The sequence below is a fragment of the Hippopotamus amphibius genome, chromosome 6, assembly GCF_030028045.1.
Source record: "Hippopotamus amphibius kiboko isolate mHipAmp2 chromosome 6, mHipAmp2.hap2, whole genome shotgun sequence".
Taxonomy (NCBI): Eukaryota; Metazoa; Chordata; class Mammalia; order Artiodactyla; family Hippopotamidae; genus Hippopotamus; species Hippopotamus amphibius.
The window spans coordinates 36,422,435-36,446,002 of NC_080191.1; the positions used below are offsets into that span (position 1 = coordinate 36,422,435).

At 35.2% G+C, this 23,568-nt stretch overlaps 1 protein-coding gene across 1 annotated transcript in view; it reads left to right on the forward strand.

The window, feature by feature from the left end:
* Positions 1-23,568, forward strand: part of LAMA2 (laminin subunit alpha 2) — a 604,135-nt gene that overhangs the window by 436,789 nt on the left and 143,778 nt on the right. Inside the window, exons 29-30 of the mRNA XM_057737971.1 lie at positions 7,515-7,649; positions 19,602-19,726. Of these exons, the coding sequence (XP_057593954.1) occupies positions 7,515-7,649; positions 19,602-19,726 (260 nt within the window). The remainder of the gene's footprint in view (positions 1-7,514; positions 7,650-19,601; positions 19,727-23,568) is intronic.

Sequence of the window (23,568 nt, forward strand, 5' to 3'; positions counted from 1 at the left end):
GAAGAGTATGATCTAGGGAAAGGTGGAATTGCTGAAAAACTGGCCTGGATTTGAATCACTACTCCATCATATACTAAGGCTGGGAACTTGTGCAGCTTATAAACCTGCTTAAGCTTCATCTGGTAAATCCCCAAGTCCCTGAGTAACTGCCGCCACACTCACCCCTGTCCTGCAGACCCCGTAGTCCTCCCTGCAGTGCAGCAGCTAAAGACTGGCCTGGGAGGGGCCTTTCCCCTTATTCAGATTGCTTGGCAGCCACCATATACCAGTTAGCTATTTTTAACATCTCCCCCACCTACAGCTCAAGAATGTATGAAGACTAAATGAACTAGAACTTTAGCACTTATCACAGTGCCTGGCATTAGTCATTATTAGTTAATGTGGTTAATAATATTGTTAATGGAATGAGTAGTTATATACCTAGGTAGTGATTTGTTTGTAAATACAGTTGATCCTTTAATAACATGAGTTTGAACTGCCTGGGTCCACTTATGTACGAATGTTTTTCAGTAAATATACAATGGACCCTCCACAGGTTTCCAATCCACGGATCCAACCAACTGCAGATCAAAAATTCCATTCATGGTTGGTTGAATCCACTAATGCTGTATCCGTGGATATGAGAGAGCTGACTCTGGGACTTAAGCATCAGTGGAGACTCCTGGAACTAATTTCCTGGCAGATAATGAGGGAGGACTATAATTTTGTACATCTTTTGTAAATAGGATTTGAGAAGTTTTATTAAGTATGGCTCACAAGGCAGGTGAAGTACAACTTAAAAATAATGAATATAACTCTCTTGAGAGGTGACATGGTATAATGAGAAGAAAAAGGAGTTTAGTTTCGGTGAATCCTCCGTAGCTCCTCCACTTGAACAGGGCATTTGCTCTTTGTTGCTGGACTTTGGGTTTTTTTTTTACCTGTAGATTCACCATGAGGATTAATTTAAATGAAAGCATACATATAAAAACTCCATTGTAAATTGAAATGCCATTCAACTTCGTTACCATTGTATGAATTCCATGTAGGTCAGAAAACAATTTCATAACTGCACATATCTGTGAAATATCTTTGGAATAATTTTATAGCTTTGTGACTGCTCTGAACAGCAGTATTTGTTTGAATGTGTCTATTTTGATCTAATAAATTATGAAATAATCCATTTCATTATTAAATCATAACTCCTACATACACATATATATGAGGGTGAGTCAAAAATTATCCACACTCTGGCTGTAGAATTTATTTTAATTAACTTTTAGAAAAGACAAATACAACATTTTTCAACATAATCTCCTTGCTTTTCAATACACTTGTCCATCTGTCAACAAGCTTTCATATTCCCTTATTAAAAAATGTTTCAGGATGAGCTGCGAGCCACGAATGTACCGCAGTCTTTACTTCTTCATCAGAAGTGAACCTTCATCAAGGCAGGGCTGCTTTCAGGGGACCAAACAGGTGAAAGTCCGATGGAGCAAGATCAGGACTATAGGGAGATGCTTTAACACCTCAAAACGAAGTTTTTGCAGAGTGTTGACAGTGTGGGCAGAAGTGTGTGGACGTGCATTGTCATGCAAGATCAAAACGCCCTTGGATAGCAGGCCTCTGTGTTTAATCCAAGTTTGGCTTCAGCTCTTCAATAAGCATCTCACTGTAACAAGCACTGTTGATTGTTGAACCTTTTTCCTGATCATGTTCCAGTACTGACCCTTGAAAATCCCAGAAGACCGTAAGCATCAATTTTGCAGCTGATGGTTGACTTTTGAACTTTTTCTTGGCCATTGAGGATGTTTCCATTCCATGCTCTGCCGTTTACTCTCAGGCTCATAGTGATGAATCCATGTCTGGTTACCAGTAATGATTCTATTTAAGAAACTTTCACCTTTCTTGGAGTATCAGTCCAAATTTTGTTTGCAGATATCCACACCTTCTGTTTATGCTCTTCTGTGAGTTGTTTCAGTACCCATCTTGCACAAACTTTTCGAAACCTAAGTCTGTTGTGGATTACTTCGTGGCTCACAGCTCAGCCTAAAACACTGTTTAATAAGGAAATACAAAAGCTTGTTGACAGATGGACAAAGTGTATTGAAAAGCAAGGAGATTATGTTGAAAAATGATGTATTTGTCTTTTCTAAAAGTTAATTAAAATAAATTCTACAGCCAGAGGGTGGATAATTTTTGACTCACCCTTATACATTTTCACTTACACCAGTAAGTATACATATTGTACTTATATATATATTCACAACCCAATATATGTGAAATATACATATGCACACACAGTGTAGATGTGAAAAATGAGACAGTGAGAAAGGCACATACAAATTATGCTATCTTTCCAATGAACATGAAAAAAATAAAACATAGGAAGAATTTGAGATTTTTCAGACAAGAAGTGGAATTTTATTTATCCCAAGGAGTGTTTGGTTGTACTGCTGTCTCACTGTGTGACCTTGGTCAATCCCTTAATTGCTATAGGCCTTAGTTATTATATAGTTATCCAATCTATAAAATTACAGGTTGGGTTTTGAAGTTCTAACATTCTGGAATTCTGCAACTTTATTTTGTTATATAAGATATTGAGTGAGTAGTCAAGACTGACCTTTAGATATCTTGAAGAGAAAGTTACTACAGCTATGTGTTTCTGCATTTATTTAAAAGAATACTTTTCGCTTATGAACAAAAATATTAGCAGAGTAGCAAATTATTTTAATGCAGTCTACCTTCCATTCCAGATTTTAAATGTTAAAATTTGCGTTATTATGATCAGCAGGCTTTTTAAATAGTATATTCTAAAACATACTTTCCCATTAATTTTTAGTAATTTTCTATCATTATATGAAAATATAAATTAACACAAATAAAGCCAATGATATGTGAAGAAAATCAAGAAAAACTAGAAATGCATACAAACTATTATCTGCATTGGTGGCTTCACCTATGTCCTGTGTATTTCACTTAAGCTCCTACTGACAGACAATAATTACAGTAATATCTTAGTGGAGAGATTAGGGGATAAAGACCTATCTCCTATAATAAGGTACCTGAGGTTTTCTACACAACACATTGCCGCTAATCCATTATACATCTTATTTATAATTCATCTTGATTCTAAAGTGTAATTACTCAGACATGAAATCAAATCATCAAAGCAAGAACTAAGGGCAGTTTTGAAATAATACATCCCATTCTAGTAGCATATGCTTTGGGTCATGAATACACAAAGCAATTCCTTTACAATATTTTCACCAAATGTAAGATATTCTAGAGTCATCTGCATTTACAAGCTACTCATTTCACGTTTTTATCCAGAAATATGGTTGCAAATAAACAAAATTAAGTGTTCGTTACCACTCTAAATACAGCCAGTTGTGAAGACACTTAGCCTCACCTATTAACTGTAGGGTTATAACATTGTCGCCCTATTCATTGAAAATGTCAGTTCTAGAAATGCCTACTTATTGTAATTTATGATTTGAAGTAGAGACTGGGTGACCTTTAGAAGTCAAATAAAGAACACAATTTCCTTACCACATTTTTTGGTGTGGAAGCTAATGAGTTTACCATACTTCACCTAAGTTACACCTCACTATTGTCTCAGTTAACATTGTTGCCTAAACTGACTTAAACTCAAGTTGGGCTGTATGCAGAAATGGAAACTATTCAATGCTGAATATGTGACTCTCTGCAATAAGATCATGAAGTCGAAATTCACAGGTGATCTCTTGGTGATGTTTTGCTCATTCTGTCTTCTTTCCTGTTTCCACCATGTTTTACTAGGGCTTCTGGCTCACGGCTGAATGGCTAGTGTGTACTGGACCACCACTCACAAGCTGTCAATCAGCTATCAAAAAATAATTTTTTAAGTCCTCAAATAGTGTATACCTATTATCAGCTCATAAAACTCAAAAGACAAAATAGTGAGACTAGACTTTTTTTTCTTACACATGCACGTTTCTAGGGATGCCCTTTACCACTTCCACTGCACATGGAAGACTGAAAGCCTCTTTTCATATACATTAAAATACTAAAGAACATGGTGTGGGTAAGTGGCATGCATTGTAATTTTGTTTTCCAATACAGTGTAGAACAATCACTGTTGCCTTTGTTTTCAGTGCATTCTCCATGACTATGTCTAAAAAATTATCTGGAATAGGGGCACCCATATTTATTGTATTTGAAGCACTATGCACACATCATCTCATTTAATCCTCACAACAACCCTATTAAAAAAAAAAAAGCACAAAAAACTGACCATTTATTGAGTGCTTACTGTATCCTGCACAATGTAAAGTGCATTCCTTAATACACTTACACCAATACCATTGAGTGTATTGTGATTCCCATTTTATGGGTGAGGAAATGGAAACCCAGGCAGGTTAGGAAGCCTGCCCTTTATCACACAGTTAGAAAACAGCAAAACAGTAATTTGAACCTAGCTAAGTCTGTTTCAAAAAACCTAGATACATTAATAGTCAACTAGTAAGTTATACAACATCTTTATATTCCATGTGAGGAAGCTTTAGTATTTAAAACCTGCACAAGTCATATGTAGTAAGTGGTGGAACAGGAATTAAACCCAGGATTGTCTGATTGCAAAACCCATGTAAAGATACAAGATAGTGTTTTTACTGGCAACAGCACAAGTATCTATTTTTGTTGTTAAATTCTGAGAAGGGTAGAGGGGTGTTGTGTAACCCAGCACCTGCAGCGGGTTGGCTCTTTACTCACTTTGTCTCCCATTCCCTTCTTTCCTCCCTCCCACATTTTTGTGCAATTTGATTCTAACATTTTGATGGGATACCATATTATGAAAACAAATTAAAGATGGAAGGAGAGCAGAAGAAAATTGAGCTCTGAATAATTTCAGCACAAGGGAAGAAGAGAACTTTGGAAAAGTTTGAGTTGGGAATAAAAAGGGATAAGATTAAGACAGTGTTTATTTACTTGCTTTTATGTAATTCTTTATTTTGCTCCAGAAAGGATTTTAGAAGAGACTTTAAAAGGTCACTATTATCTTTTCACTTTTCTTCCCAACTCAAACATAATCATTCTCATAAATTTTGCCCCAGTTGACTGAGAAGAAAAACATCTGACTTTGAAAAACATCCTAAAAAATTTGAAAAATGGAAAAAGTAAATACAAATAGGGTCCACAAAAGGAGGAGATTAAAGAGGAATAAATACGTCTCGATCCTTTACAAAGTGTGTTTGAAGTTTCTAACTCTTGTGTTGCGGAATAGTCTATTTTTTGCTAACTCTTAGAAATTTAATCTATAGGACACAAAATTAATCTAGAGTGTTAGAACTGTAGAAACTTCAGAAATCGACTGAGTTAATACATCTGCTCATTTGTGGGGTGAGGAAACCACCTCAACAATACCAAACAATTTGCCTGTATCCTTCAGGCAAAACTAACTTGTAAAATCAAGGCTTCCATATTTATTGATGTCACAGTACCAGAGTCTGTACGTCCTTCAAAGACACATATTCCTAGCAGGGAATGAGGAGCGTGCCAGTGCTTATTTGACTCTGCTGGTAGTTTTACAACAAGCCCTGGCCCTGCTCTCCACCAATTACGTTAGAATCTCTGGGGGCAGAGCCAGGTATCAGTATTTCAAGCTGCTCAGAAGATTCTATATGCAGCCAGGGTTGAGAATCACAGAGACAAGCCTAGAAGCTCCCACAGAGGGCTTGACTTGGATCCCAGATTTGTGCTCCCAATGGGGTACTTTTCTACTTTATCCTGCTCTTTCCAGAAAAGAGCCATAGTAATAAGAGAAATTGGGTGTATTACAGTAAACTTCACCTGCATTGCTCACCTCCAGATTTCAGCCCATAACATTGAATTTCACGATTCCTCTATGAAAAGTACCATTTCTTAATGTTATTCTTCTAAGACTTATTTTAAACTTTTGTTTGATATAAAAAGTAGAGCTAGAAACTCTCAATTTGTGTGATTTTTAAAGACACACACACACACACACACACACACACACACACACACACTCACCAAGCAAATATACCAGTAAAATAACAATAATTATATAGGTATCCAAGGGTGAAATCTATATAAAGTAAATCCAATTTTATTCTACAGCCAGCATGCACCAGAATTGGAGCAACCCACACTGTGTAACATTTTTAAATACACCTTAGATTGTTTCTTCAGTTATGCTTAAATGAATTCCTCAGTCATGATTTCCAAACCTTATTTGGTAACAATGGCAAAAATGAACCTCGATTTTGAGTAATCTGAATACACTTATTAAAATATCTTAGGTCCACTCTAAGACAAATAGGACCCAAATATTTTAATTACTATCCCCAGTTTTATCAGCTTGCTCAAATCCAGGACATTATTAAATCTCATTAGAATCTCTTATAGGCTGAGATAAAAGCAGAGAGACTCAAGTGCTTAATTGAAGTACTCTCACATTATCCAAATCAAAACAAACAAGGAGAATTCTGATTATTGATCGTTTTCTTTTTCTAAGGAACTTCAACAGACTCCACTCTGGATGACCTAGTCCAGAACCAAAAGGATGCTAAAGGCATTAAGAAGTTCTTAATTCAACATTTTTCCCCTGCTTATTCAGCAGTCAACTTTTCTCATCAGTGGGAGCAAAATATCCTGTGAAAAAAATTTTGCATAGCTAACATCCCTTTATAATCTTCAGTGGAATCTGAAAACCTAACTCCTACCTCTTACTCATAAATCAGACAATGGCTGATAAGTGCAGCAGCTTTGCATACTAAGAGATCTGAGCCCAGAACACACGACTGTTCTCATTCCCTCTTCAGAGCTATGGGCTTTCTTCCAAAGAGCCATAGATGTTTCTTGATACATTTACATAATAAACCCGAATGAAGATGGAAGTCTTGATTTTGCATATGTCAGCTTTGCTAGCAGTTTCCTGTTTGCTCTCAGATTTTTATTACAAAATGAAAAAACTAGATCAAGGAAAGATACATTTTATGGGTGGCCTGATACTCCCAAGACATGTAGAGCTTTTATTATTTTGAATTTCTTACTTTTCTAGTCTTTAAATTATACCAATATAAATAATGCAACTGTGACACTTTCTTATTTATTTAACTTTTTGCTGAGTCTCATTGGACATTTACTAGTTACCCATCAAGCACAGTGGAAGCAGATTTTAGGTTGTCAAGGACATTGGAATTCTCTCTTTAGTCCATATGACAATTTTATTTGAAAACAAACTTCTTTCTCAAGAAAAAGAAGATATTTGAAGTTTGTTCAGGCTGAGTGGTATTTGCAAATGACAGCTTTCCTTTGCTGAAGTTTGATGATACAGATGCTGCCTGTATACTCTATGGACCAGGCAGAAATACAGATTAGGAATCAAAAGTGACATTCGTTGTTTGTAAGTGGTGTTGCCTTTACTGCTGGTGGGGGGAAAGAAATCCTTCTTTTTAACTACTGAAGAACTCAAGTTTTGCTAAAGAAAGATTTCTAAGTTGCCTGTCCTAATTGGCTTCGTTTTCCTTCAGGCATGCCTGCCAGGATTTTATCGACTGCGTTCTGAGCCAGGTGGCCGTACCCCTGGACCAACCCTGGGCACCTGTGTTCCATGTCAGTGTCACGGACACAGCAGCCTGTGTGATCCTGAAACCTCCATATGCCAGGTATTCATCTGAGCCTTTCTTGAACAAAACCCATGTGCTTATTTCTCTTTACACTTATTCATATACAGAGTGCAGAAATCAGCTAGGGAATTTAATTGTGTGTGTGTGTGTGTGTGAGAGAGAGAGAGAAACAAAATATGTGGGAAAAAAGACGTTTACCATATTATACATTTTTAAAGTAATTAAAAACTTATAACCGGAAAAACCACTGCTCATGTCAAGAAATAGTATATATATATATACATATATTTTTTTTTTTTTTTTTTTTAATTTATTGGCTGCATTGGCTCTTCATTGCTGCACACAGGCTTTCTCTAGTTGCAGCAAGCGGGGGCTACTCTTCGTTGTGGTGCACAGGCTTCTCATTGTGGTGGCTTCTCTTGTTGTAGAGCACGGGCTTTAGGTGCGTAGGCTTCAGTAGTTGTGGCACGTGGGCCCAATAGTTGTGGCTCACGGGCTCTGGAGTTCAGGCTCAGTAGTTGTGGCACACGGGCTTAGTTGCTCTGTGGCATGTGAGATCTTCCAGGACAAGGGATCGAACCCATGTCCCCTGCATTGGCAGGCAGATTCTTAACCACTGAGCCACCAGGAAAGTCCAAGAAATATATTAATATCAACAGCATCATAAACAAATACCAGAGGACACGATTTATTTAAAAATCACATGAGGGTTTTTTCCTGATTTTAATTAAAAATAAGCTCTTTGTAAAAAATGGAAATTATAGAGAAATATTAAGGAAAAATATAAAAGTCACCCAAAATTCAACATAAGATAAGCATTTAATATCTTAGGTGTTTCCCACTAATTTTATGTATGTGCTTATAAAGATTTATGTAATACCATAGGTGTAGTTTTATGTTCTGTATTTTTTAAAAATGTACATATTATGAGCATATTATATTGTTAGTCTTTAAAATCTTTATAATCTTTGATTTGATATCCCATAATTTAACCATTTTTTTAAAAAATTTGACTGCTTTTATTTTTTGTTGTTGTTACATTTCTGCTAACACGCTACCCTGTCACCCCCAGAACAATCAGGACTGTGGAGAAACTTAGGTTTCATATGTCACCACTTAGGATCCCTAGACCCTAATCCCCACACAGCTCTGGGTGTCCCCTCTGCTGAACTCATTTCCCACCTCTCCTCATCTTCTGAAGCCCTTCCATGGAGCCCTGTGGAACTCATGACCAGACATCAGCAAAATCCCCTATGTAATCTCCCTTTTCCCTTGATCTCCTCTTCATTTGCTCAAACTGAAACATAGTTTCCTGACACACTGCTCTCCCAGAAGCACTCTCAAGTGGAAGCCACTGTTTTTCTTCACACTCTTCATTCCCCTGAGCCTGAAGGTGGGGGCAGTGGCCCCACTCCTCATTGCCATTTTCATATCAGCCTTCTTTTCTCCTCCGAAACAACACCAAGCTTTGAATTTCATGTCTCCATCCGTTTGCCCTCTACACCTGCTTATTGAAACCATCTACTAACTCTCAGGTCACCCACCATATTCCTTGAAGATTTTTCCTTTGTATCATTGCCATTCACTCCAGCACCACCCCATATCATGGTGATTTTGATGCGCATACAATGAACTCCTCCACACCCTTAACTTCAGTGTCTTGTCCTCACTCCATGAGCCTATCCGAGGACTTGTTATTACCAGGAACTGAGTGCCTCTATAAGTCTCAAGGTCAACTATCCGCTGCTTTGACCTCCGTTTCTTTTCTTTCCAGTTCATTTCTCGTTAATACTTCAGTGTCAACATTTTTAGTCTCATCGTCAATGCTCACAACTTTTCAATGTTCCTTGAGTCTCTCGTGCCCTCACTTTCTTAACCAGCTTAATATTCATGACCCTTCTTTAGTATCACTGCTTTATAATGTTCATTTCACTTATTACCACTCCTTTACTTATGTTTACTCAATGAATTCCAACTCTGGTTAAATCCTACTCCTTGAACGCCTGTGCCTTCTAAGCTGAATGTAGCTATTGAAAAACAGACAACTATGCTGACTGGTCTCACCATACGTTCACTATCACTCACTTCAAACAGAACCTTTGTGCTGCTCTTCCATGATGCCACGTTTCTCCAGTCCAGTGCCTCTCCCACATTCCTGAATGATAATTTCATAACTTCTCATCCCTTTTCAAGCCCCAAACTCTTCCCCAACCCATTTACATCCTTACTTTCAGTTGATGGACTTGCTTCTTATTTCAGAGAGAAATTAGAGGCAATCAGAAGAGAACTAACCCAAGCTCCCACTAACACATGCACCTACCTTTCTGCTTTTGTGTGCAACTACTCTAGTTCTTCCACAAATTTGGATGAACTATTCTTGTTTCTAGAAAAAATGTAGTCTGCCACTTATGCTTTAGATCCCAGCCCTCTTTCCCATTCTGCCCATGTCTATTCTCCTTTCCCTTCTGAATCACTTTTTGTTCTTCTTCTATCTTAAAAAAACATTAATCAATCAATCAATCCATCTCTCTTGACTCCCCCCATGTCTATTCTCCCCTCCCTTTTGAATCACCTTTGGGTTTTTCTTCTACCTTAAAAAAACATACATACATCAATCAATCAATCAATCAACCTCTCTTGACTCCCCCCATGTCTATTCTCCCCTCCCTTCTGAATCACTTTTTGGTTTTTCTTCTATCTTAAAAAAAATATCAATCAATCAATCAATCAATCTCTCTTGACTCTACTTCCTCTTTGACTTCTATCACTTCTTTCCTCTCCTTTCATATAGAGACGAGTTTATACTCTTGTCTACACTTTCTCTCTGCCAAACTCCCTTGAGCTACTAAAACCAGGCTTTCCCTCCACCACTCTGCTTTACCGACAACTACTAGTGTTCAGCTCTTCATCGTACTTGATTTACCAGCAGCATGTGCTCCTCTGAATCACCCATTCCTCTCTAAGTTTTTGTTCATTTTGCTTTTCTGGGAATGGTATTCTGAGGATTTTCAAGCTAGATGGCTGCTCCTTCTCAGTCTTCCTTGCTGTTTTCTCCTCATTACCTAAAATCTGTATACTAGTATTTCTAGGATTCACTCCTCGGAGCAATTTGCTTCTCTAACCACACTCATTCTCATGGTGATCTCACCCAGGCTATGACTTTCAATATCTATACTGAGATCTCAGTATTTACCATTATTTCTATGATTAAATTTTAGATCCCACTCTTTAATCTTTCCAGATGTATTACAATGTGGGGAGATAATTTTTCATTAAATACGTTACTTTAAAAAAACATTTATTTGTTAACATTTCCTTTTCTCCTTGACACATCATGGTATCTAAATATAAACACATTTTTTTTGTTCATTTTAAAACATATTTAAAGCATCATCTATTCTTTTCTGCTTACTTTTTAGTTCTTATTACAATGCTCTGATAACCTTCATTTCATAGTAAGTTATAAATTCTGGTAAAGTAAGGCCCTTTACTACTCTTCTGTCTCTAATTTTCTTAACTTGATGTACTTATATATTCTTCCAAATGACATTTTGATTTACTATTTCAATCTCTTCCCCAAAAAATATTACTAGAATTTTTATTGGAATTTCATTAAACCTATTTGTAAAGAATCGCTATCTTTACACTATTCAGTTATCCTCCCTAAACCCAGAAATATGACATTCTTCTCTATTCAAACATTTCATGTCTCACAGTTTTTAATATTATCTATATGGGCTATGATTTCTTATGTTAAAATTATTGCCATGTAGCTTATATTTTCTTTCTAATGGTGAACATTACATTCTTTAGTTTTAATATATTTGGTCAATACTGGTAAATATTGACAAAATAAATTTTTACATGTATTTGATATCCAACTACATTTTTTTAATTCTAGAGGTTTCTTAGTTGATTCTTTCAGTTATTTTCACATTTACAACAATATTATTTGCAAATAACTATGATTGTGTTTTCCTTGCCAGAGCTATATCTAGTATAATAATTTCATTTTTGTATTAAGTCTCCCAAAAAATGTTAAATAAGAGGGTAGTCAGATTCCTATCTTATTCGTGATTTTTTAAAAAAATGTTTTCTTATTCATGATTTTAACATGAATGCCTCAGGTCTTTCACCACAAAGTATGATTCTGGTGATTAGTTTAAGGTAAATATTTTTTATCATATTAAGAAAACTTCTTTTTATTCCTGACTTCTTAAAAATATCTTTTTTCAATCGAGACAGAACATGGAAATTTATCATATGCTTATTTATGAGGACTGAGTGGAGGTGAATATACATTTAAGATACAATCATATGTACTTTTTTTATCTTAAATAGAATGGTGAATGATATTATTTACTGGATGAGTAACTGACTAATATTAACCATCCTTGAATTCTTAAAATAATCTTTAATTGGTTTCAGTATAATAATTTTTCACCAATCTGCTGGCTTGTAAAATTCAATAGATAATTTCAGGGGAGGGTGGGTTAACTTAGACATTCTTAAGTGAGAATTAAATGCATTTTTCTTTCTTATGACATTTTCACTGGAATTTTTAATAGTAATGTCACTTCATATGAATAATATAGAAGCCTTTAAAAAAGATACAGTTTAATTTCATTTTTATTTAGGATAAAAAGTTGTTGTCTTTATACTGTCCTCTTTTGACCAATTGGCTATTATAGCTATTTTTGTGCCATACGAATCCTTAATAGAGGTCTATTTTCTGACATATCCCTAGATGAAGTAAAAAATAAATACACAAGTGCATCAAACATGCACAGCTAGTATAAATTGTTGTGCTCTGAATTTTTATATTTTCCTTCAGGGAACTTATAACTTTTGAATTTAGGCAACTTTATTCATCTTTGAAACAGCCCCATGAGGCAAATAGGAAATAGCTATTATTATTCCGATGCTTTAACTGAGGCAACTGAAACACACTGATTTCTTTACTTACTATTTGTACTGTATTTCCAGTTTAATATCATATCCACTACACAGTGCAATGCCCTCTACGTTGGTATGGTAGTTATAAGCATGACTCTGTGATCAGACTGCCTTGATTAAAATCCTGGCTTCATCCCTTATGGGCCGTGTGGACCTAGTCAATTTATTTAACCTCAGTGGTGTCTTAATTTCCTCACTTATAAAATGAAGATAATAATAGTACCTAATCATAGAGTTTTCCTATGGATTCAGTAAAATACTAGATAAATGGCTTAGAACATTGCTTAGCACATGACAAGCTCTGTAGTGGAAGTAATAGCCATGATGGTTGCTAATGATAGAGATGATGATTAATGTACATGTTAGCTACCATTTATAGTCGAAGAACAAATCAGATGATAACTAATCAAAAATTAGTGTAAAAACCAGTGTTATATCTAGCGCTATGCTAGATTTTCTCACTTATCTTTTTTTTTAATTTTTCTTTATTCCTTTCTTCAAAAATAAGGGGTAGAGAATAAACAAAACTATAGAAAACTTCACAGGCTAAGCATTTTAACTGTTAAATAAAACCCCATCACTTTGTAACTATTCTCTTCACAATTCCTAATGACACTTACAAGAGAGCTGTTGCTTCTTTGTAGGTGCTAATAAATCTTACATGTAGGCATGTTATTACCAATAGCTCAGTGACCATTGTCCCTTAGGGAAAATTTTCTTCAAAATGGAAGAGTAAAATCTACATGATATTGAACCCCAAACCAGAAGGGGGAGGAGTAATTGAATTATTAGTACACACATACACACAATTACATGGATAGATAGATAGATGATAAATATAGTTTTCGGAGTTTATATAACACACAGTCTATACCTATATCTACTTATACACCATTTATATTCTCATTTAATTATCACTACACCTCTATAGTCAAGATTATTTCTCCTATTGATATATTTCATATGGGAATATTGAAGTCTAACCTAGCGCAAATAACTTTCTCAAGACCAAATAGTTTGTGAAAATATTATTTTCTCTCTATCACATTTCTCACTTCAAAATGAAAAGGATAAAATAAATCTCTATTATTGATCTGCTCTGTTGTCTATAACACTTTCAGTACCTGTGGTTAAACAATTAGCCCTATCTTCAGTAAATAAACTCACAACAAGAATCTACTGTGTTTAAGGTTTTTTATAAACTTTATCTTATGTAATCTAGCTGACATCTTACCAAGATAGGAATTATTAGCATTTTATTACAACTCTGAAAATTAATCCTAAAAAATTTTAAGTAATTTACAAAGGCTAGGCTAAAAAATATTAGAATCAAGTTTTAAATCCACTGCAAAATGGTACCTGCAGAGTGTGGGAGAGAGTAATTACATATTTAGCTGATTAAACAAGTTTGATTTTGAAGTTCCAGGTGAATTATAACCTAGAGTACAGACAGAATCTGCACTGTGATTGAGCCATATGTGAAAAATATTAGCAAAATCATGAAAATATGAAATTTGCCACAGGATGGAAAGCAGAGAAATGTCCTTCCAGGTTTTATAAAGGAAAATAGAATACTATAAACAGATTGATTTCGATCTCCAGTGAAACATAAACAGTGCTTATTAGGAATCAGAATAGGTTCCCTCAAAATAAAACATATCAAACTAATTGCTAGAGTTACTATATATATAATATCTGAGACCCTACTTCCCTGAATCTCAGTTTAATTTCAAATTCATCAGGCAGTGTGATAAATGATATGTCAAATTTAGCAAAAATGGTAACAAGTACTGTGGGTCCAACCATATACGTACCAAAACCAGGGCTTGCCGCTGTACATAGATCTTTTCTCATTTATTCTTACAATGTTTATAAGCCAGACAGGATTGTTCCTTCTAATACAATTGATGAACTGATGCTGAGAGAAATTAAATAATTGGCTTAAATCATAAGCCTATAAGGGTTAGATCTGTGGTTTAGACTCTGGTTTGTTTAAATAGGCATTTGATTGAATGTCCCCTTATATCCTCACAAAACATGGTTGAAAATATGGGCCAAGTGGTAATCAGTTAACAGGTTCGGTGGGTGTAGAAATTGCTAAAGAGCATGACCTAGAGTAAGCTCTAGAGATGTCTCCAATGATGAGGCCTAGGATTTGTCTTTGACCCTGTCATGTTCAAAATCTTTACCAGTGATTTGGATGAGATCTATCACATATTCAGATGATATAAAGCTGGAAGTGTTACCTACCGTGTTGGATGGTGGTCAAGAATCAAAAAAAGCCTGGCAGGTGGAAATGTGAGCCACAATTAACAAGATGAAATTAATAAAGCAGGTTTTGAACTTAGGTAGGCTCACTTGTTTATTCATTCTTGAGACATTTGTTAATAAGTATTTCTAATGTTCAGGCATTGTGGTGGGTGCTGGGAATATAAAGATGAAGAATGTGTGGGCCTTGCCCTCTAGGAGTTTGTATTCTAGTGTTTAAGGGAAAGAACAGAAGAAATAATACATAATAGCAATTTCTGTGAAATAGGCATTCTTACTTGACTACATCCATTTGTACAAGGTGAAGATCAAGGAAGGAAGTACATTAAATACATTTGCAAGATTTATAATCTCCATTTTAAGAGAAATTCTGAGTAACCAGGGTTACTGTTTAGCTTGAAAAAAGATATTTAGCTTGAAAAACAAGATTTAGGAAGTAATAGCATTCTTTAGCTATTTGAGGACTTTCCCTAGGAAATGGGAATTAGACTTTATCTGCATGGCTTCAGGAGGCAGAACTTGGATCGCGGACTGAAAATTAGAGTGAAACAAGTTTCCATTCAGCATAAGGAAAAACTATAGCTTATAGTTATACAAGATGAAAAGGGCTGCCTTATAAGAATTGATGCATTTAATAATATGTCAAGGAATGTGTAGAGACATCCCTATAAGGAAAGAAGGTTAAGGGACATCTCACCTTAGTTCTAAGATACCAAATATTAATATAATATTCATTAGATTTAGTGGAAGGAATATATACCACCAGTTTTCCCATGTACAAAAAAAAACAAAAACAAATACCATATACTCTAAACTACTATTGAAAAGATACTAACACATATTAATCTCAAGATAATTAAACTTCTCATTAGGTATCTAACATATAAAAATTTTTCCTAAAGATTCATTTCTATAAAAGAGAAATATTATGTCCACTGTTTCAAAGCAGACAGGAATGTCATATGAAAGTTGATGTCAAAAAGTTTCAAAAATAGCATCATGATTTATGTGCTGTGTTTGTGGACCTAACCAGGACATCTGATTCAGTTAACCAAGTTTATTATGTCAGCAACCCTGTGAAAGATTGACTTATTGACTGTCCAAAGAAAGTAAAAATATTTGCTTTCTCTGTGAAGAAATTACAGAGTTGTAGGTATAAAAGAAGCAAACCATATTTTTTAATCTCTGTATTTTTAGTAATGATCTGCATTATTTTTTGTTTCGATTAGTTATCAATGTTTTAGTAAATTACATGAGATAACTCATTATGCAGTTAGTTTTTTTACAAAGGCAAATGCTCACAATTATTGTTCAAGATTCCACGTATTTTGAGGCATATGTTCATTTCTATAACTATAAAGTATGTTCTTAAAACACTCCCCAGTTAACACTTATTCATCATTTGGCACCTTGCTGAATGATTTGAGACTGGAATTCATAGATAATTATTTTATCTTGGAACCATTATCCATGCTACTGTTAAATATGGAATAGCTATTTTATTGCTAAAATACAGTGGTTCCTTTGGATGATTGAATGAGAGGATTATGGTACTTAAATCAATACCCAAATATGACAAATCCTGTTTCCCTGCTAACCACCTTTCTGTAAAATCATTAGGCTTGAAACTTGGCCTTTTTCATCTTAAGAAGCCTGACCAGTTTCATCTACAGTACATAGAACATGCATTCATTTATGCAGTCATTCAAAATGGTCATTGAATGTCAACATATTTCAGCCACTGTATTGAGCTAGAAGGAGCATTTAGCGCAGTCTTGGAGCATCACTTTATCAGAGAAAGTGACAGTGAAAATGAGAGCTGAATGAATAGGTGTTAGCCAGCTAAGAGGAGGAAAAACATTCCAGAACAAGGGATATGCATATGAAAAGGTCCAGAGATAAGAGAGAGCACTGCATAATTGGAGAATTTCAGATGTTCCCATAGGGCTTTAGCATTGAGTAGAAAGGTTGCAGTGGCTAGATGGAAGGCTGGCGGGGTAACCAGGGGCCAGATTATGAAGGTCTTCCTTGCCATGCCAGAGAGATGATAGTGACCTCAAATGAAATGGTAAATACAGGAATATTAGCAGGTTTTAAAAGAGATGAGCTTGATTTTTGACATTTCAAATTCAAATGCTTTTACATTATACAATAAGATCTATCTAAGAAGCAGTTAGAAATGTAAGTCTGGAACCCAATAGAGATAGATATCTAGGCTGAATATATAAAATTTAGAGTTTGGGGCACATAGATGATAGCTGAAGTTCTAGAAATGGTTGAAATCACCAAGGTAGAAAATGGAAGAAAGAAAAGAGATGAGAGCCAAAGTCAGAATCAAGGACCCCAATCTTACTCAACAGAAAGGGGAAGAAGAATCTATTAAGAAGGGTAAGAAAGTAGCCATAGAGGTAGGAAAACAATCAACAAACTGTACTGTTAAAGAATCCATAGGAAGAGAAAATTTCAAGGAAAGAGTGGCCAGAAATAGCAGCTGCTACAGATAATTCATATAACATGAAGACTGATTATTGTCAGTAAATATTGATTTAGCAACAAAGATCTTATGCGTGAGCCTGGACTTATCTTTCAATGGTGAAATCAGAAGCCTGTTTGCGGGGGGGAGGGCTGTAAATTAGAAGTTTGGGGTTAACATATACACACTACTGTATATAAAATAGATAAACAACAAGGACCTACTGTATAGCACAGGGAACTATACTCAATATCTTGCAGTAACCTTTAATGGAAAAGAATATATATATATGTGTGTGTGTGTGTGTGTATATATATATATATATATATATATAGCCTGTTTAAAGAATGAAGAGGTGAAAGAGAGAAGAGGAAGTAGAGACCAACAATGTAAACAATGCTTTTTAAAAGCCTATCAAAGACAGGATGGAAGTTGTCCAGAAACGTGAGACCCCAAAGGCTTTTTTAAGATATGAAAAGTTTGACTGACCTCAACTGTCAATGGAAGTAAGCCATCAAAGAAGGAGAAAATGCAGATGCTGGAGGAAATGAGAGACAGGAGGGCCTTCTTCCTAAACCAGAGTTCAGGAAGAGAGTAGCTTTAGACAGAGAACAGCACACCACTTCTTGTGGACAGAACTAAATGTTGAAGAGATGGAAAGTAATACAGACAAGATGGTGCATTGTTTGGCAAGAAGCTAGGGAAACACCCAATGAGGACTTCCTTTTCCTGAAAATAGGGGGCTGATATTTGCTGAGAATAAGACAGGGAATTAGAAGACTTGATATTTGTACCCTATCATATTAGAAAACTGGATTCATTTAACAGCAAATTATAAAATCTATCTGTAGGTAACACAATGTATTTTCAAATACAGCACCAAAAATTGAAAGGAAAAAAAAACAGTATTATAAATTTAATTGTGATAATGTCATGGTTTCTCCCCAGAGAGCAGCATAATCTGTCAAAAAGAGTCAGAGGAAGAGACTTCAGTTATTGTTTGTGGTAAATGACTGCACATACCATACCAAACACTGCCCATTAGAAGACATGTAAAAAATATGTTCTTCTTGATTGATTGAATGAAGCAAAGAGCCCAGCATATGGGAAATTTACTATAGAGTATACAGGCGGCTCTGTGGTTCCAACTGAGCTGACTAAGAGATGGGTTCACTAGCATATATATACATTTATCTTGTTACTGACATTTTTGTTTCTTAACTTGTAAAAAATATTGTTTATAAGAAATCACACTTCTGACCACCCCAAATGTGGTTTTATGAAATCAAGCTAAAATCCAACTCCAAATTCCCCTTGCTTCTTCTTTTCTTAACTCCTAAAGTCAAATGGCACATTTCCACTAAATTCCACATTTCTTATTTGCCCTGTTTCTTATTTGCCATTTTAAAAAATTTTTCCAAAAGTGGAAATAAATTCTTATAGGGTAGAATGTTATTTTACCTTTTCCCTCACTTTAGTCTTCCTGGTGCCTTTTTCAGTGCCTGACATGTAGTTCTTTCTAAGTCCTTATCGCATGAATAATTGTTAACTATATTGTTAAATAAAATTCCACTTTGTGAGAATTTTAATTTCAAAACTATTTACACAATATTCTGAAATTGTTCTCATTTTTCTTATGGAAATGTCTTAAAGCATATTATCCAAGTGCCTCTTACTATGCAAACATAAAAAGAAAATATTGACTTGAGATCCTTGGTTTGAGGTTCAGTCCTCTCTATCTGTAAAGAACAGTCAACATTTGGCAACAATTAAATGAGTAACATTCTTAATGTGGTAACTAGGCTGACTTTTTGTTGTTGTTATTGTTACCTCTTAAAATATTTATGTTTTCTTCTTTGGTTTTGTTTCAAAAAGCCCACTGATGGGCATGCACCAAGTCCCCAGGAATTTTAGCACTTTTTTTAACACCTTGTAGAGAAGAAACATAAATAGCCAGATGATATAATAAATTTTAGAAATTTGTGAAGTCTATTTCCCAGATTAGAGTAAGAGAAAAAGTAATGCAGAGATTGATGTAGGGAAAAGAGAACAGAAACTCTTGTCAATATAGCTACAACAGCCCAGTATTAGTTTCTCAAATGAAAGAGCTTCTTTAAAAACATGTATCGATATGTTCAAGAACTGAGTTCTCGCTCAGTGATGTATGTGTGTGTGCGTGTGCGCACGCGCATGTGTGTGTGTACACAGGAACACACAAACTCGTAGGTGGGCATCTGTATGATAAATTACATTTTCTCATTAATTTAAAAACAAACATCCCTCTTCCTTTACAGAATTGTCAACATCACACTGCTGGTGACTTCTGTGAACGATGTGCTCTTGGATATTATGGCATCGTCAAGGGATTGCCAGACGACTGTCAGCAATGTGCTTGCCCTCTGCTTTCTTCCAGCAACAAGTACGACTGAGACATATTAGCGTATTTCCCAATCAGTAACACCATCTGTGTAGCACATGGGCTTTCTATGATTTGGCTATTTTTTCATGTAGACAAAAACCTCAATTTAAGGTAATATAAAAACATGACAGAAGTGACCACATAATACTCTATGATTCATTTTTCCTTTAAAACTCTGTCCCAAGTAAATGATGCTTATTAATTAAAATGTAAATACCAATATTAACATATATTTATGAAAAAAAAGATATATGTACAAATGTGCATAATTTTGTAAATTTTTAGAGAGATCTAGTGTTTGCATATAGTTTTGCCATAAATTCAGCTATGAAGAATTGTTTGGTGCATATTATATGAATTTTGTAGCTGTTTCCATTCATTTTGTGTGTTTAATTCACGATTGGTAGAGAATTATCAAGGAAATAATTGAAAAATAATGTTGTTAAAGCAAGGTGACTTCTTGTTATGCTCCAGTGTAAGTCAGTATCTCCCAGAATCACAGCCCCCTTTCTGTTAAGATAGTCAGAGCTTGGTACCATGGAAACATAGCCATAAGGGGAAACAAACGCTGGCATATTTTATTTCAGTGCTGTCAGAACATTCTGTACTGGTTTATGTATTAATGAAAACCCCTAGGTGTTTTCACTTACCTTTTTGCTAAGGCTATCTACACTTTCTGCTAAGTGATTTATAGACTTCAATCTGTACATGGTAGGGCATTTTTTTCTCTATGAATTAGATTTTGAAAAGAATGTAGGGCACTTTGTTCAGAATTAGAATCCTGGACACCTTATCTTGAGTATATAATAACCACAAAGCAACTCAGATGAAAAGATATTTCCACCTATGCTCATGAAGTTTTTTTTTCTGTCTTTGGCTTTTCTTACATTTTGAAAACATTTTCATGTACTTGTCTTCCTGTCTTTTGCAAGCACCTTTTTTTGGTTGAACAGAATTAAAAGTCTTGCATAAGGTATCAAATGTAAATGTTTAGGTAAGTAGGATATTGATGAGGATAAAATACATGATCTTGTTCATCCAAACACCACGTGGTAGGTGTATGAAAAATATCATTTTCCTTTCCCTAATCTACCTCTGATGACCACATTTGAACAAGAGAATGCTGTTTATTTTATTGTGTATTAAAATGTGAAGGATTTGGATTAGAAAAATTCAATAATTGATAATTTCCTGTTGGGTGAACTATAACAAAAGCTACGGGAGATATAAAAAAGAAGCATAACATCTCTTGGAGAGGCTCACAGTAAAATGCGTGTCTTCAAAGAGGTCAACTTAGATGTAAAGAGAATTTCAAGGCACAAAATACCACACCTAATTGTGGAAACTTAAAGAACATATTTAAAGAAGTAGTAGTATTTATAATAAATTTTAAATTTATTTAAATTATTAAATTTACAGTGGTTTGAAGGGTTTTCACTGGTGGAGATAGTAGAAAATTTAAGGAACAAAATCTTAGAAGCAGGAAACATAGTCATGTTTAAGAACTAGTAAAAGTTTGGAGCATGGGTTCAAATAGAATTTCATAATTACAGACGAAAATGAATGAGAGGATGGAGGCCATACTGTAAAAATCTGTGAATACCAGTCTAAGAAATTGCTCTTTAATTTTCTATGTAATGAGGAAACACTACAAATTTTTATTAAAAAAAAAAAAGATTAATGTTATCAGAGCCACACTTTAGGAAGACTATTATGATGGAATTGAGGATAATGAGTTGAAACAGGAAACAAAGAAAAGCAAAGAGACTGATTAAAAAGCTATTGCACTAGCTTAGGCAAAAGATAATTAGAACCTAAAAGTAGGTAATAACAACAAGAATAGAGACAAGGGGATGGATGTGAGAAAATTGTTGAATACAGCTCTACAGAGTAGATAACTAATTAGATAAGACAGGTTTGGGCAAGGAAGGAGTTGAAGCCAGGATTTTGTAGCCAAGTTGATCCCCCAAATGGCGGGGTCATTAACTGAAATAGGGAAACCAGGAGAGAGCTACTATAGAAGAAAGACAATTTATGTTTCAAATAAGTTAAACTGATATGAAAGATCTATCTGAATGGAAATATGCAAATAGCCACAAGAAATGAAAATCTGAAAATTGGGAGGGCAGATGAAGGAAGAGATATGTTAATAAATGAATTGTAGATAAGATTCCCCAGGGTCATCTTACTCAAGGGGAGCACATGGAAAGGAGGAAAGACAGGACGTCGTACATTAGAGAAGCCAGAAGAGAAAGAAGAGCCAAGACAAGAGCTGTCAGGCATCAGGGGAACTGAGGCCACGCTGCCACTGACTCAGTGAGAGAAAAGAACAGCAGTGAATGAGCATCGGACGCTGCTCTCCCGAGGGAGACTAAGTACGTACAGTGGCAATTAACTGTGCGGGTCCCTGGTGGATTTTGGCAATCCACAGTGCAAGCAGACGTTAGGCTACAAGGGTGTGAGTGTACAGCTCTAAGAAATTTGAAGAAGGGAAAGAAAGAGTACTACCTTGATTGATTAGCAGGATCAGTAAAGAAGTATTTTCATATTTGTTTCATTTTTGTTTTATATGATTTATGTCATTTAAGCATATTTGTATGCAAAGGACCCTGTAAAAATCAAACATGAAATCAAAGTGGCTGGTTCAATGGCTTTCAAACTTTACTGATTGCAACCACTGTAAGAAAACCTTTTTTTACATCATAAGCTAGAACACAAAAAATGTGTGCATATCTATCTATCATCTATCTATCTATATCTATCATCTATCTATCCATCCATATATAACATATACTGTAACTTTGATTTTATTTTCTTGCATTACTAGAAGAAATTTTAGTCAAAACCCACTAAAGTGATTTCATGACCCACTAAGGTCATCACATAAAGTTTGGAACGTTAATTAACAAAGCAAAGACCTATATATGATAAGAAGAGAGGCACTTCTCCCTGAGATAAGAAAAAAACAGATTCTGAAATATAGATGGAGGAGGCTGAGATCTCTTTCTTCAGTGACTTCAACCAGTGATTACTAGCTCACCCACATATTAGTTCAAGTTTTCTATATCTCTTACCAAAACAACTACAACAAACTTTTAACCATTGTGACAGTACAGCATTGCTCACATACCCTCAAGGGTTTTCCACTGCTTACACAAGGAAAGGTCAGACATTTTAGCAGAGTATCAGAAATCCTCTGCCATCTGACCCCTCTTTCCAGATTCAATGCCCTCTCCTTCCTTCTACAATGAGGCTAAGTTTGAGTTTCTGGGAGTTTGTCTTCTCCAAACATGCTCAGCAGTTTTTGCCAAACAGAGCAAGAAAAAACTGCATGGTTTCACTCATGGGTGGAATCTAAAAATAAGCAAACTCATAGAAACAGAGTGTACAACAGTAGTTACCAGGGCCCAGGGAATGGGAGAAATGGGGAGAGGGTGGTAAAAGGGTGCAAACTTTCAGTTATAAAATGAATAAGTTCTAAAGATCTAATATATAACATAGTGACCGTAGTTGATAATACATTATATTGTACAATGGATACTTACTAGGAAAGTAGAACTTGTGAATTCTCACACACAAAAAAGATAAATATATGAAGTGATAGATGTATTAATTATCTAGATGGTGGGAATTCTTTCACACCATACACACATATCAAATCATCACATGTACACTTTAAATATATTACAATTTTATTTGCCAGTTATACTTTAATAAAGATGAAAAACACAAATAGATATATAATGTAATATCAGATAGTGAAAGTGCCACCAGGAACAAATAGAGCAGCCTCGGTGAATTTGGAGCGAGTGGGGTACCCTTTTCGTTAGGGTGCTTGGTGA